The 15740-nt window shown below is 35.0% G+C and overlaps 1 protein-coding gene across 2 annotated transcripts; it reads left to right on the top strand.

The window, feature by feature from the left end:
• Positions 1-1049: 1049 nt before the first annotated feature.
• Positions 1050-14701, top strand: LOC149775999 (uncharacterized). 2 transcript variants are annotated; one of them, XM_089941038.1, is made up of 4 exons: positions 1050-1236; positions 5550-5732; positions 6384-6506; positions 12524-14701. In XM_089941038.1, the coding sequence occupies exons 1-4, from the start codon at positions 1157-1159 to the stop codon at positions 12675-12677; spliced, it is 540 nt and encodes a 179-aa protein (XP_089797164.1). In that variant the 5' UTR covers positions 1050-1156; the 3' UTR covers positions 12678-14701. The 2 variants fall into 2 exon arrangements, with proteins under 2 accessions (XP_089797164.1, XP_089797165.1); XM_089941039.1 differs by lacking the exon at positions 1050-1236 and adding an exon at positions 3013-3076.
• The last annotated feature ends 1039 nt before the right edge of the window (positions 14702-15740 follow it).

Below are 15740 nucleotides of genomic sequence, written 5' to 3'. Positions count from 1 at the left end.
CCGTCTGTCCGTCCATCCGACCCTACCTACCAACCTACCTACCTACATACGTACGTACGTACGTACATACCTACCTACATCCATCCATCCATCCATCCATACATACATACATACATCAGTGGCATAAGTACTTACGTAATTTGTATACTTGCACATTCCTTGCCACCTACCTGTCTGTCTACTCATGTATTTCAAAATCTACCAAGTTACCTATACATGCACACATGTATACAATTAATACTACATGCCTACCTACCTAGTCAAATAATCACCTACTTACCTTACTACCAACCTACCTATATCCCCACATATAACGAATACGAAGCAAGAGAGAGAGAGAGAGAGAGAGAGAGAGAGAGAGAGAGAGAGAGAGTATTCATGGATATAAAAAGATAGTGATTGTATACCAAGCTATTTTTATGACGCTGATGACAGGATTTAAGTGTCAAAAAAGTCACGTACACAATGTTTGATCGATCTTATTATATATGTCTCCTTTTTGGGCCAATTGGTAATATAATACTTCGAAATACGTATGAATTTCCTGCAGGATGGACTTTCTTATTCTAATATGGATCACAAAGGCAATAAAGCTACAGGTAGTATAAATTAGAACCCGTGGGGTTAATTGCGGCATTAGCAGCAGACAAGCCTAATTGAAAAGGTATCGTGATATAAAGGCAAGCATCTCTCTCTCTCTCTCTCTCTCTCTCTCTCTCCATTTGCGCTCTATGTATATATCTGTATATGTTCCCGTCCGTCAGTCTTTACTATGTATGTATGTATGTATGTATGTTCCACGACGGCATTAGAGCATTACGGTCCAAGCTGCAACTGTTCCATAATCACGTTTTTTTATTTATAATGTCCGGTGTAGTCTCTTGGCATGTGTCATAGTAAAATCACGTAATGCAGTGTGTAATTATTTTTATTCGAACTGATAAATGAAAATATTGTACAAGATTTTATTAGAGAATGTGTGGGTTGATTTAACGCAAATATAATATATCATCTTTAGGAAAATAATATGCAATATAATTTATAAAAGTGAGTTTGACTCGCGTTATATTTGTGGTTATTTATTATATTATTAATTTTTTTATTTTCTTAATTTTTTTAGGATAGGGTTTGCTAGAAAAGAAGTCAGCCTAAGAAAATGACCATTCTTTTGCTTAGCGTCATCTTGACTGTGAGTTTTGTTCCTTGCGGGAGTCTGACCACGGGAAGCAAGTTGATGTAAGCGAAAGAGCTTTATTTTCTTTAACATTTTAAATTTTGCGCCAGTTATAAAAGAAATTATAACCAAGCATAATATTTGATCATTGTCTATTTAGCGTCAATTATTAAATAAATCATAACAACGAACTTCAGTAATATTGAGGGTAAAGGTGGTTACAATAGTTCTGGAGGTGGCGAAAACTGAAAATACTTGCACGATCCACCGATCTCAGAATCGCAGCTGTTAACAACTTTGTATGATAGGAGTAGGGATGAAACTCAAAGTTGTATAGTCACATGACCATCCAGATATAGTTGCATATATGTGCACAGAACCAAATGCCTAAAGAACGTTGATTAAACTGTAGCAGTTGCAGTAAATCGCACTTTTAGGCTATTAACCATTGTGTTTGGAACAAATTTTAAATATCCGCTTGATCATGTTTTTCGCTAATGGTTCTTTTCCTGTTTTGTCTGATGAAAGTTGTTTTAAGTACACGTTCGGCATTGACGAGAGTGAAGGTGAATCAAGTAAGGGTCATATCGTTTATTTTCTTAAAATCCCATATGCGTATGGTATAGAACATTTATCTGTACAAATATTCTGGGCCATTATTCACTTACCATTGGTTGAATATTCAGGAACATTATTCACTTACCATTGGTTGAATATTCTGGACCATTATTCACTTACCATTGGTTGAATATTCAGGACCATTATTCACTTACTATTGGTTGACTATTTTTGCCATTTAACGTACTAGCTTTTACCACACATCAAATTCTGTTATTCAAAACCGTTAGCGTGGTAAAACATAAAACTCACATCAATATACAAGATATTTTAAAAAATAATTGACCTTTCCAGTCTAATTGTTTAGTATCTCATGTTTATATTTTATTTTGAATGTTTCATCTTCCTCGATTCTTGTACAAAATAAATGGTGCAGTTAATTATATTTAAATTTTGAAAACCACTATTTATTGGCGCAATATAACCTGCATTGTGCTGACGTACCGTTAACGCTTGCAACCGCTTCCATTACGTATTTTTTTAAGGACTGAAACAACAACCGCTGTTAGAGTATATAATAATGGGAAGAGGACCATGCACGTTAAACTGATATAGCAGTAATGTTTAAGGTCACGTTTCTTGTGTAAGTTCTTCGCTTCAGAGCAGTGTATGTGTGTGCGTGCGTGCTCATGCGCGCGTGTGTGTAGGTGTGTTTGAAGGAGAGAGATAAAGAGCATCATATAAAACAGGAGCTTTAAATTGGTCAAACCGCAAAAATAAATAAATGTAGACGTTTTTTTTAAAAAATAATTTTGTTTCAAAAAACCCTTCAGATTTTCTTTATAAATATATTTTCAAATTGAGTAATTTAGTTTCACACATACATGAAAATGTACGATAAATTATTATTTATTCAGTTTAAATTAAAAATTTATAAAACTGAACGACCCATTCCAACTTAGTAAATGGACTAAATCTTTACTTTGGTTGACGTGTACACACTCTACTGGAAATAGAAAAAGGAGTAAAGTAATCCAGCAGTTTCGACAAAAATAAATATAAAATTTATACAGTTCACAAAAGTATTTATGGAGGGTAAAGTACAAGCAGATAGACTCAGATCATCTATGCCGAGTAAAATCAGTACATTAGATTTTCATGTGTTAGTGATTGGACACCGTACAAAATATTTCCTCTCACACAGTTGACAGCTGTTTACATACTGAAAGCCAGCTAACGGCACATGCACAATTGTGTGCACGCCACTATAATTAAACTCAACAACATGGCGGTAACGTAGTGATCGTCTTACGGTGTCGTTAAGTGGGAGGAAATGGATTGCACGTACGTTTTAAATTTAAAACATACGGCTGTTGAAACGAGAGAGATGTTGTAAGGTGAAAAGTCGGTAGAAGTGTGCCTATACGATATATGTGCACCCGTTTGTTACAATGTTAGTTGAAATCGGTACGCCTCGCTCAAACACGAACATAGGTTACAGTGATACAGTTGTAAAAAACGTAGTGATAAGTGTAAACGTACTGAGATGTGTTCTGCTTAGCGTGTCAACTTTTAAAAAAATACCAATGTGATGCGTGATGACTAACTTTGTAAGAAATTAGTGGACTACAACTACTGAGCGGAACCAGTTTCATACTCAATATGAGGACGAGTCACATCCCTGTCTCTATTGTGTCGTTCCTCGTGCTGGGTGGGTGGATTACACGTCCTGCAAGTGTGTGTCTGTCTGTGTGTGTTAGATTTGTAACTTAGCTTTAAAAGTTTTAGTTATTTTGATACGATGTCATCAGGTGGCAGTTTATCGTGATGTCTAGCACTGGGTCATCATGTCGCAGACATGTAGCATGAAGTCCCACCCAGTCACATTATCTTGACGCCAGGCCGATCAGTACTAACACTAACCTCTTAATTCTGAGCACCAAGAGAGGCAGTTGCTAGTACCATTTTTATAAGTCTTTGGTATGACTCGGTCGGGGATCGAACCCGAGATATACCGCACCCAAGGCGGACGCTCTAACCATTTAGGCCACCGTAGCTGTGCAGTCCTGAAACTAATGTTCATGTCAAACTCTATTTATTGTTTTAAAAAATCCAGGATCTTTCATGTTTATTTATTGCATCTCTTCCACAAGATAGCGTATATTTTCAGACTGTGGAAGATGAGTGGGTGGGGAAACTATTCATATGAGAAAATGGCAGTCTTTTTTAGTAATAGTCTATGTGTATTCAGTGATCGAAAATGACAATATATCATGAACCATAAAAATCAGCTCTAAAAGATATTTTGCTGCCATCGAGTTTCGAAAACTATCGATTACACCAAATCGCCTGAACCGATGATGTTCCTCAGAATATATATGGAATGGATGATGTATAAGAAATATATCTCAGGGACTTATAGTATTCCAGATTATTCGGGGGATTGTTGAATGGTTGTTTTCATTGGCCTGATTTCGAGATTATGTTAAAGTAACTGTTGCTTTATGATGATTTTGTGTGCCTTCATTCGTCATCGTATTTCTTAAACACTGCCTTACAATCTAGAAAGGGACTCTTTGTCCTACGTTGGCATTTCTGGAAAGAATTTGATTACAAGGTGAAGTGTATTTTGTAAGTAATACTCAATATATAAGGAATTATTGCCTAATTCATGAACAGAAGTATGTTCTTTTCTATGCTTTCCTTCCTTTGATAACTAATGATGAGTATCCGGTCACGTGGTCACCAGTGTTGAAATATACGAAAATACAACAAAAGTTTTGAATTAGAGAAGAGGAATTATATTGTTTTTTAGCTTCTACATACGTTTCAGCTAAAAATGGGATAACCCAGTCAGACAAATGAAAGCATATTTTATTTTCACATACGTGAATAATGTATGTAGCATACATGGCTATATTTCTTACGAATGATTCGTGCAAGCTCGCGATACGTTTTCCAGGCTATAGGTGCGAAATATATGAAGTTTTCTTCAGATTCAATAGACTTCATGTTTCTTGACCATGCCGTTGGTAAAAAAGAAATAACTGATAGCCTACGAAATTTGTTTATCTTCAATTTAAACAACATATATGCGATACGTGGAGAAGGAGGCATTACACGACCTGTTATTTCCTCTGTCTCTTGTGATATTTATAAATGTCTTTGATCTGTATAAACCCTTTAAGGTCTTAATTATAGAACACATATTTTTAGGTTTCCTTTTCATCGACCAGTCAGGGACATGTCTAGTCTCAAGCACTGGAACCAGTCAGGGACATATCTAGTCTCAAGCACTGAAACCAGTCAGGTACATGTCTGATCTCAAACATTGGAATCAGTCAGGAACATGTCTGGTCTCAAACACTGGATACATGTTTTATTTACTTTGCTTTTGTTAGTGTTTTGATTTTAACCATAAAGTACGACATTTTAAAAAATATTCCATTAATGCAAACCTACGTATATATAATCCTTGTCGCAGCTGAATGCATTATTTCACATATTTGCAAAACCATTTGAAGATTATTCATTCTTTAAATGGATGGCGGAAGATATCATAATATTTTTATCCTTACAAAATGAAGCGTCGAAAAGAAAAAGAGCAATATAATTTATTGTGAACAGATAATTTGAAGATAATTTTTATTTCTATAAATACTCACATTGTACTACAAAATCTTTGAGTATGTATCCGTGTAACAATTTGGAGCATGTGTCCGTGTGACAATTTGGAGTATGTATCCGTGTGACAATTTGGAGTAGAGTCAAATCGTATATAGTATATTTATTAATATTTGTTATTGTTTTGTAACAGACTCCAGCCCTTGGATCATCAAATGATGCTGACGAGATTTCCTGGATTGTTCTATACTTCAGAAGGAATACAAATTCTTGTCAATATGTCGAAAACAAACAGACAAGACCTGCTTATAAAACAAACTGACTTGACCACCAGTTTCTTCACTTTGCCTGGAGACGGTGGATTATGCTGCATCACGTATGTCAACTAAATCGCTCGGTCTACTGTCTTTCTAATTGTATCACTACCTATATGGCTGTCCGCCTAAATTTGTATTTATCAGAGCTTGTTGTTTGACGTAGTTTGATCCATGAATATCTCTCTCGATCGATCGATCGATTATCCGGTTTATTATCTGTCTGATTGGTGTATTATCTGTGCATGTATCTACATGTACCAGAGTACTAGAGTGAACACCATGCACTTCATCACAGTGGAATCTAATTAAGGTATTATTCAGGATAGGTATATTTTTTAAATCAAAACACAGATTTGGATGTAAATGTCACCATTACAGAGTATAAACATGTTATCACGTTTGAATTATATTAATTGTCTATGCATGTGGCTATTATAAATGAACACAGTAAAGATGTTATTATAGAGATAATTTGACCTTCAAACGTTTTAGAGGTCAGTGTAAGTACAATATTTAGCTAATTTAGCTTTAATTAAATAAAAAAGGTCTGTATTAAGAAGATATGTGGTTAATGGATAAACGCTAATGCTTTTATAACATAATATGATTCAGTTTTGTTAACTGGACGATTGTATAAATTAATCAATCATTGAATGAATCCATTAAACAATCAATGTTTATTTATTTATTTATTTATTTATTTATTTCAGGAATGTCGTTTATTCCTCGAACCAGACGCTTTACAATTTGAACGGCACATTGAAATACGTAGTCTCCTTGTTGAATGCGAACGGACAGCCGCTCTATCAGTATATTCCCCTAGGACTTTGCATGTAAGTAATGCATGAAAGCGAGTATCCGAAATCACTCCCATAGAAGCTGTACACGCAGTATTATTTTCATGTAGTTACAGCATTAAGACGGGTATACGAAATCACTCCCCATGGAAGCTGTACACGCAGTGTTATTTGCATGTAAGTACGGCATTAAGACGAGTATCCGAAATCACTCCCCATGGAAAGTGTATACGCAGTGTTATTTGCATATAAGTACAGCATTAAGACGAGTATCCGAAATCACTCCCATGGAAGCTCTACACGCAGAACATTAGTAGAAATTAAGTAGAAAGTAGAGAGTAGTAAACTAACTGTACCTCTGTGGTGGTGAACTGTTACTCAAAACACAAACTCACGATCGTCGTCAACATGTCCAAAGTTATGTATGTTAAGCAAGGAATTCCAAGTAAATGGTGCTCCCAGATTAGTGATATATATGTATCGCCTACTGTCAAAAACATTAGCTGGATTTACTCGTTCAATATTAATTATCATATCTATTTGGAATAACTAATCTAAGTACATGGTCTTGACACTTTATATGAAATAAACCTCTTACTTTAACTCCTCGTTGAATAAACAAAAATATTCCTAATCTATAGAAGGCGCTAAATTGAAACTCGGGTTTACGAGATTTTAGATGGGAGTTAGCCTCAGTCGACACCATACTACACGCACATTTGGAACATATCAGGTTTTCTGCAGAACCTATTTATGTGTTCCTTTACAAGATTTGGTCAACATGTTTGAAGTAGAAAAGCTCAGAAATAAGAGCAATGCTTATATAAAATTGCTACTATCATTTGTCCACAACATATAACCGTGTTTCCAGTATAATTAAATACAAACAATATCTCAAATGGACATCCAGATCTCTCGAGAGGAAACGTCTTAATCGATGTAAGTTCCTTTAATATGATCTGTGATATGCTAAACATTATGTAGCGTTTTGGAGTCAATAAAGAACCAACTATGCTTCAGATGGCTATTTTTCTCTGAGATGTTCAAACATTTTACTCGATTGTCGCAATCTACTGCTACGAATAGCCACTACAGAAAACCCATCGATACATGAATGTCCGTGATGTAGGATGCGACCTTGTTTCAAAACAATCACAACATCTCGGGCCAAATCATACATGAGACACACACACACACACACACACACACACACAAGAACAACAACACTGAAATACGGTGGATTATTTTGTCCATTACTTGCAGGTCCGCCCATTCACGCAACCAAATTATAACACCCAGTATGTTTCCCATTAGCAAATATGAAGTCTCTATTTAAAGCACGACTTTATTTTAACCCAGTGATTCAATAAATTCCAATACATCCTTTTTCTAAATTACTTTCCAAGTATTTTTGCCACTGAAAGAGATACCAAAGATGTTTGGAATGTGCTTCGAGCGATAGTCGTGCACATTACAGCGACTAAGATTTACGACTAACCAACGATTTAGGCACGAAACTGTTTGACTTTTTAGAGCGTAGTCCTCAAACTTTCAAATAACTACCAACATTTAAGGCATGCATCTTTCAGGGAAATGGTACTGTTATCACACAGCGTTTCAGTTAATATGTTTCAGTGTTATTCAAGTAGTCAGTTAGTACGTAGGTATTTGTAATCTGTTTCAGTGTTATTCAAGAAGTCAGTCAGTACGTAGGTATTACTAATTGACTAGTTAGATTTAGTGAGTGAGTGAGAGGTGGGTGAGAAGGGAGCGAGTAGGTGAGTAAACTAGTTAGGCATATCTTTGGTATATTTAGATGGTTGATTTATTTTTGTCATATATATTTGGTGTGCTACTCGGTTCGACAGATTGTTATATATCTAGCTACATGACAGATTGTTATATATCTATCTGCATGGCAGATTGTTATATATCTAGTTACATGACATATTGTTATATATCTAGCTACATGACATATTGTTATATATCTAGTTACATGACATATTGTTATATATCTAGCTACATGACATATTGTTAAATATCTAGCTACATGACATATTTTTATATATCTAGCTGCATGGCAGATTGTTATACATCTAGGACTCACGGTACTAATTCCACTCCAATGGTAAACATATGGAAACACTATCATATTCAAAATTCAATAACTTAAAATTTATGGGTGCTGATAATGACACCTATAATTTTTTGTGCACATCTAACCTTGGTGCAAGCTTATGTGTGGAGAACACCATATGACCCGCGGCAATTTGTTTACATACATGTGCATGAAACACGTGTTATTGATTCTGCACCAAATGAATCAGGTGCTACTTTCAGTATTGAGTACTCCTGAGTCAAGCCTGTAAAAATGCTAAAGTTGCATCAGTAGAAATTTGTCAATATTTTTTTTACATTACATATAGGATAAGCTCTCAAAAGATATTTTTCCTAAAATTTTAATTTTCATTATTAACCAATTATGGACCACCAAACCTGTAAATACTCTATTATTTCTTCACCCATTTCTAGACTGGTTCACAGTTCTTCCGTATAATTAGTACCGTGTGTCCTATAACCAGATTTAATTTTTTTTGAAAAAGTTGTATTTTACTCCTTGATATTAGAGCATAATTGTAAAAAAGAATTGGCCATGCTTGTGCATGGATAATAGTGCAATAGCATTTTATGTGATACCAATATCTGTAGTTAAATTGCATCCGCATTACATGTTGCTGTCTTGTATTGTACTTATTAATGGCTTATTCTTGTTATTAAAATAATTGTTTTCTGCCTTTGTATCTTCATGTTATCTTTCTATGGCATGCATGCTACACAAAAGAAACACAAGCATGCTGACATCAGCAAGTATGACATCACAGGGTATCAAATTACATGACGCATTGTATTTTCATCTCTCACTGGCTATAAAACAAGTTTTAAATGTTTTAAATTTCAAAATTGCATTTCTTTTCTTGCTGACTCTCACAGAAATAACATACAGTGCATCCCTATTCACATCAATCAAACAAAACAAATAAGTGTGCCACATGACAGGTCAAAATGATACGAGGCCATTGCCCTTTTGTGACTAAAACAAATACACACACCCATGAAGCATCGAGAGATGCTGATATTCCAAACTTATTTAAACTATCATCACATGTGATTCATGACCCCCAAATGTTAATAAAAAGGTATAAAAGCCAAGGAAGAGTTCCATAAGCTGTATTATACTGAATAATTAAATAACATAGTGCTACTTTTTAGTATAAAACTATGGGGAAGGGTGAATAAGCAAAGAATAGACAGAGTAATTTCTTCAAGCCTGGTAATGTTCCCCACAACAAAGGGGGTGGGGGGAATGTATATCAACCCAAATAACACATCAACATGAGGTATGTTACATAAGGACATCAAGAGGCAAATTTGAAAAAGCTATCCAAAGTTCCTATAATGCTGACATTGATGTTGGAGACAGAAAGTGTATGCACAAACTGTTATGACTCAAGCTATTAAGTATGCTGGAGGTGGAGAAATGTGTGAAAACTTTGCTATGCCAAGACAAGTTCATGTCTCTATGCAATATGCAGACACTGATACAAATTGTCACTGAATACACTACTTGTTAAATTTAAGTAATAGAACTGAATTGCATATTGAAGTTGTCTAATACATAAACATATACCTACATTTACCCAAAGCTCATAAAAAGTTAAGAAAAAGTCTGAAAATCATTACTGTGGCTGCTTTCCACTATAAGCAGTGTTAAATTACTTACTTTTTAATATAAAGCTGAAAAAATGCATACATTATTGAACAAAAGAGAAACAAAGCAAACATTGCAATCACTCAATTACAGTCAAAGGGGAGGTAATACACCTTGATTTGGCAAACCAAATAGCAAGCTCTAATTTACAGCTAAATGATTCCTTACTATTACTTGATGGTAAGAACAGAGCAATGTAGGTTTTATAAATAGCTTTTGTTTCAAATATGAAACCATATTTCTGACATGAAGCTTGTTTTCATTTATTCACAACAACATATATGGTGAACAAAACACATATCGCTTAGTGCACGCAGTAATCAAATGTTGAGATTTGGAATAATGTGTTCTGAGACCACAAGTTGCAACACCCTGAGTATGAAGGTTTTCTATCATGGGACTTGGTACATGAAGAAAAAAGAGATCTAGTTTGGTGGGAGAGAGCAGTATGTTCACCATGCAGTTATACATCAAGAATGTTTCAACTGTATGAAGAGAGGTTGGGGAAGAAAAACTGCCTGTGTAAAGAATGCAATACAGATAGTACTTTTGCAGAGTTATATTTGGAATGAAGGGTTGAAAACTATTATTTTAAGTGAAAATATCCCTCCCTGCTCCCTCAACAAAAGGAATGCAGAAAAGTTCCAATACTGTTTACCCAAAAATGTAATGTACCAATATGAGAAACATGCTGAACATAGAATAGGTGTCAAGGAGTTTAATTCTAGGATAAGAAATAAGACCGGTATAATTGATATTCAATGTGACTCGACATATAATAATTCAATTTACAGGTTGAGGCAATGCAGCATGTGCAGTTTTGTGCACAGTCCTTATTTTTACAATGTTCTCTGCTTTGATCTGCTGAGTGTGTCTCTAAAGTTAAATGATCAGTACTGATACATAAGTGATTGTGACATAAGTGGCTTACATATAAAATCTCTCCCACCCCCACCCCCATTTGGGGAATTGTTGCATGTGTTAAATGGTATTCAACCATATAGGCCAATCTATGGGTACCATCATATGAAATTCTGCCATCAGGCCATACTATGCTCTTTTCCCTATGGCCTGAGCTTTCTACTTCCACTCTCCAGTGTATAAAACCATCCCCATCTGTCTTTTGTATAGAATTTTTCTCCAAAATCACATTCAAACCATGATAAAAAGACTCCATTATGATTGTCATATGTAAAAACCACCAAATTGATACCCTGTATGCACGTGGTAACCATGGAAACAACAAACTCCTATTATGGTATAGGTCGCATATAGGACTCACGGTACTAATTCCACTCCAATGGTAAACATATGGAAACACTATCATATTCAAAATTCAATAACTTAAAATTTATGGGTGCTGATAATGACACCTATAATTTTTTGTGCACATCTAACCTTGGTGCAAGCTTATGTGTGGAGAACACCATATGACCCGCGGCAATTTGTTTACATACATGTGCATGAAACAGGTGTTATTGATTCTGCACCAAATGAATCAGGTGCTACTTTCAGTATTGAGTACTCCTGAGTCAAGCCTGTAAAAATGCTAAAGTTGCATCAGTAGAAATTTGTCAATATTTTTTTTACATTACATATAGGATAAGCTCTCAAAAGATATTTTTCCTAAAATTTTAATTTTCATTATTAACCAATTATGGACCACCAAACCTGTAAATACTCTATTATTTCTTCACCCATTTCTAGACTGGTTCACAGTTCTTCCGTATAATTAGTACCGTGTGTCCCTAGCTACATGACATATTGTTAAATATCTAGCTACATGACATATTGTTATATATCTAGCTACATGACAGATTGTTACATATCTAGCTACATGACAGATTGTTATATATCTAGCTACATGACATATTGTTATATATCAAGCTACATGACACAGTTGACGGATGAAAGTAACTCAGGTACATGATATCACCTCATTTATCAGTGATGTGCGTGTGTGAAATGCAAGTAATGCGAGCAAAAAAATAAGTTTTCTGCTTTTATAAATTTGCCTCATATTTACAAATTTAGAAACATAATTAAACATGTGAATGAACGCTAAGGGACAATTACACATATTGACATTTATTATCTTTAGTTTCTTTTATTGTTTGTCTTCACATTCTTAGAGCTTAAATTTGTATCAGCATCATATACTCTGTGTTGTGCTGACTTGCGGTTAAACCCAATGCACTCATATATACAAACAGACAGACAAGCAGAGAGACAGACAAAGTACATGCATGTATATTTATTTATTTATTTATTTATTTTTTCACAGGGCAGGTGGAGCATGCTCTGGCACATGCATTCAAGAATACACAGTGCATACAATTTTGGTCTATGATCTCACGTCAAATACGTATCCACCAGTTACATTTGACTTCTTTCTCATTCCATCGTACTGTTCGTGTAAGAACACTGTAACGGGGTGAAATGTCATTTAACAATCTAATTTATAAGGAGGGCTGGAGAGGTTAGAAATAAAGTATGTGATTTGTTTCTGAATCATAGCAGAGGTATATAAACGTTACATTTGTACATTCGGAGATAAAACTGTGTTCTTCCTTTGAAATGTATATGTTGCCATTGACATACACTGTTATTTAAAGTCTAACTGCGTGTGGTAAATCACAAATGAATGATGTGTTAAAATATCCTTCATCTAGGGAAATGTTTTTGATGCCCTATTTTGTACATTGTCATATTGAAAATTGTCTTCACTCATCTTAAACACTTGCATCAATTTTTCTCCAGGGTTGTTAATACAATACTCATCTGCAATATTCTTAACTTTCATGCACGTAAGTTACAGGGGCAAGGTAAAATAGATGGCCAGGGTTACAAAAGTCACTTGGACGTTTGTTCATAAAACATTTGTAGATAGTTACCGGACATCTATCTGGAAATAGAGGGTTAGCGTACATCCTTGGTTTTTCATTTCTTGTGTTTTTTATGTCCTCCCCTGTCCTCGTCTTTGCCTGTCTCTCGTTAAACTCTAAATATATTAGTTTAAGTTCTCCATCTTGATTAAAGGTTATGCCTCCCCACTTTATGTTTCTGTGTTCTTCTCCCCCTCCCCGTACCCCAAAGTGCAAAATATTATTAAACCATAAAGTGTTCAGTAAACTTGACGGTGTGCTGGGGCCCAAACGAGAGTATTCATACATTTTTTTTATGTCATCATTAGTTACGGCATCAATAGTTTTGGGTTTGTTTCCTTTTCCTTTCTTCATCAAATCTTTCTGTTTTAACTTTTTAGGGCCTCTCTTGCTTGATAAAATTCAGGGCATAAACCAAGCTGCAATTGTATCTGTTTCGTCTCAGATATCGTTCAAAACTTCCCATCATACCTAATAATAACTAATAATTAATTATAAAAAGCCATGTACCTAGGGCGAAATCTCTCTCTCTCTCTCTCTCTCTCTCTCTGTTTTATATCATTTGTTATCCATATTGGCGATTGCCTAAATTGCTTTATCAGTCAAGCTTTTTAATTTATACGGTAATTTACCTTTTAAAACTATGAATAAAATTATTGTTGAATACATAATATTTTTGATGTAATTAGTTATTTATTATTGCACTCATTCACAAATTGATTTATATTATAACAAATTGAATGTATATAAGCTGATATATGCATCATTTTATTTGCTCATACAATATTCTTTAAATTCAGTTGTGTGTTATCAGTCAATATGTATGCCCTTTTTTACCTCTCAGTGTTGTGGCTCGTATTCACTTCCATCATTCTGACGAATTGAAAGGAAAAATGATTCGTTCAGGGCAGGTGCCGGCACTTGATGTACAGGGCGTGTCTCATTGTTTTTCTCAAGATATATTTCTAGTATTTTTATGTGTCCCAATGTCTTGCGTTTGATATTCACATTTTCATGCTCTAAAACAAAAATTGTGACAAATTGTTCATACACTTCTGTAAATCTGCTCTCTTTGACCGTTTCAGTGTTTTTTTTTTTATTTCCATTCCTGAGTTTGTTATTTTCTCCGACGAAAGTTGGTTCAGTTTCAGAGACACATTTATTTCGTTTGTTTCCCATTCGTCAAAAAGAAATGAAAAGATCCTCTGACTCATGCTTTGTTGAATTTTCTGAAATTACTAGTTCATGTTTAGCATAATTTGCGAAACTCCCATCGTCCAAAAGCGTACTGAATGCATGGAATAGGTACCCAGTGGGTGGTAAATATTTACGATTTTTGCTCTCCTACCTTTAAGGGTCAAGATGTTTCCTAGGTTGTAGTCCATTTTCTTTTTGCCTTATCTTTATCTTTTTTTGTAAGTTATTTTTTCTCTCTACCCCAAAAAATTATTTTGTTAAATGTCCCAACGTGTTAGCGCTTGTTTGGTCCGAAAATAACTCCATCAGGCCAAGCATAAGACAACAATGGTTGCGTCCCTTGATAAAGTAGTTCTGTGCGCGTGGACACATTGACTGAGACGACTTGCCTGAGATGACTAGACAGAGATAAGAAAAGTAAGGCTAGCAAAACAGCTGGATTTCTCTGTCGCATGGGTGAGAAAACATCATGCCTTTCTTAACATACGACAAATACGCCTCTTGCATTCTGCATCGAGTACACTTCACTGGGTATAACTATTGCACGAGCGTCACGCACAGGTTGAGTTCTGTCTGAAACAGCTTTTCTCACCCTTGCCACAGAGAAATCTAGCTGTTTTGCTAACCTTACTTTTCTTATCTCAGTCTAGTCATCTCAGACCAGTCGTCTCAGTCAATGTGTCCACGCGCTCAGAACTACTTTTAAAGAAAGAAACCCTCGTTGTCTTCTGCTCTGCCTGACGTAGTTGTACTAAAATCAAACAATAACAACAACAACAGCAACAAATCTATAACAAAAACATAGTAACTCAAGGGAAATCCATCTTTGAGAACACACCATAAAAAACATTTCGAGAGAGACAAAGACACAAACGCATACAATGTCAAACTTTCTGGTATTATGCTATTTCGTTCCACACAGCATGGTCAATTTTATCTATATGCAGGCCTAGCTCAGTACATTTTTCAGGTCAGCGTCATTAAATGTAGCTAAAGCTAACTGACTAGTTTTAAATACATTGTGTGAAACAAATTATATACTGTTAGCTACATTTAATGACGCTGACCTGAAAATAGACTGTGCTACAGACAGGATAAAATTTTCAATGTTGTGTGAAATGAACTATAACAGAAAACACTGATCCATGCACATAGACTATAGACCTATACACTTCATAGCCTCCCAACTCTCTTAACAACTACAGAAAACTTAGTAATAGCCATAAAGGTGTTATATAAAACATGCTTTATTCTAATTTTGTTAAGCATCACCATAGTGTCCCGGTTGAATCATAAATACACCTACACTATTTAATGACAAATAATGCACTTACCAGCCAGAAGGAATCATTTATCTGTCAACATATTAATCAATAAGCAAATTTCACTGTAGTACCTGCCATATTTCCAAGACAGAAA

The sequence above is a fragment of the Sinohyriopsis cumingii genome, chromosome 18, assembly GCF_028554795.1.
Source record: "Sinohyriopsis cumingii isolate HCF-2022 chromosome 18, ASM2855479v2, whole genome shotgun sequence".
In the NCBI taxonomy this organism is placed as follows: Eukaryota; Metazoa; Mollusca; class Bivalvia; order Unionida; family Unionidae; genus Sinohyriopsis; species Sinohyriopsis cumingii.
The sequence above is the reverse complement of the archived record's forward strand: the minus strand, read 5'-3'. Positions and strand labels throughout refer to the sequence as shown.

Excerpts from the sequence above, each read along its gene's own strand:
- LOC149775999 (XM_089941038.1), top strand. The coding sequence starts at position 1,157 with ATGACCATTCTTTTGCTTAGCGTCATCTTGACTGTGAGTTTTGTTCCT. Across the intron at positions 5,733-6,383 it reads GGTGGATTATGCTGCATCAC|GAATGTCGTTTATTCCTCGA; the intron begins GTATGTCAACTA and ends TATTTATTTCAG. Across the intron at positions 6,507-12,523 it reads ATTCCCCTAGGACTTTGCAT|GGCAGGTGGAGCATGCTCTG; the intron begins GTAAGTAATGCA and ends ATTTTTTCACAG.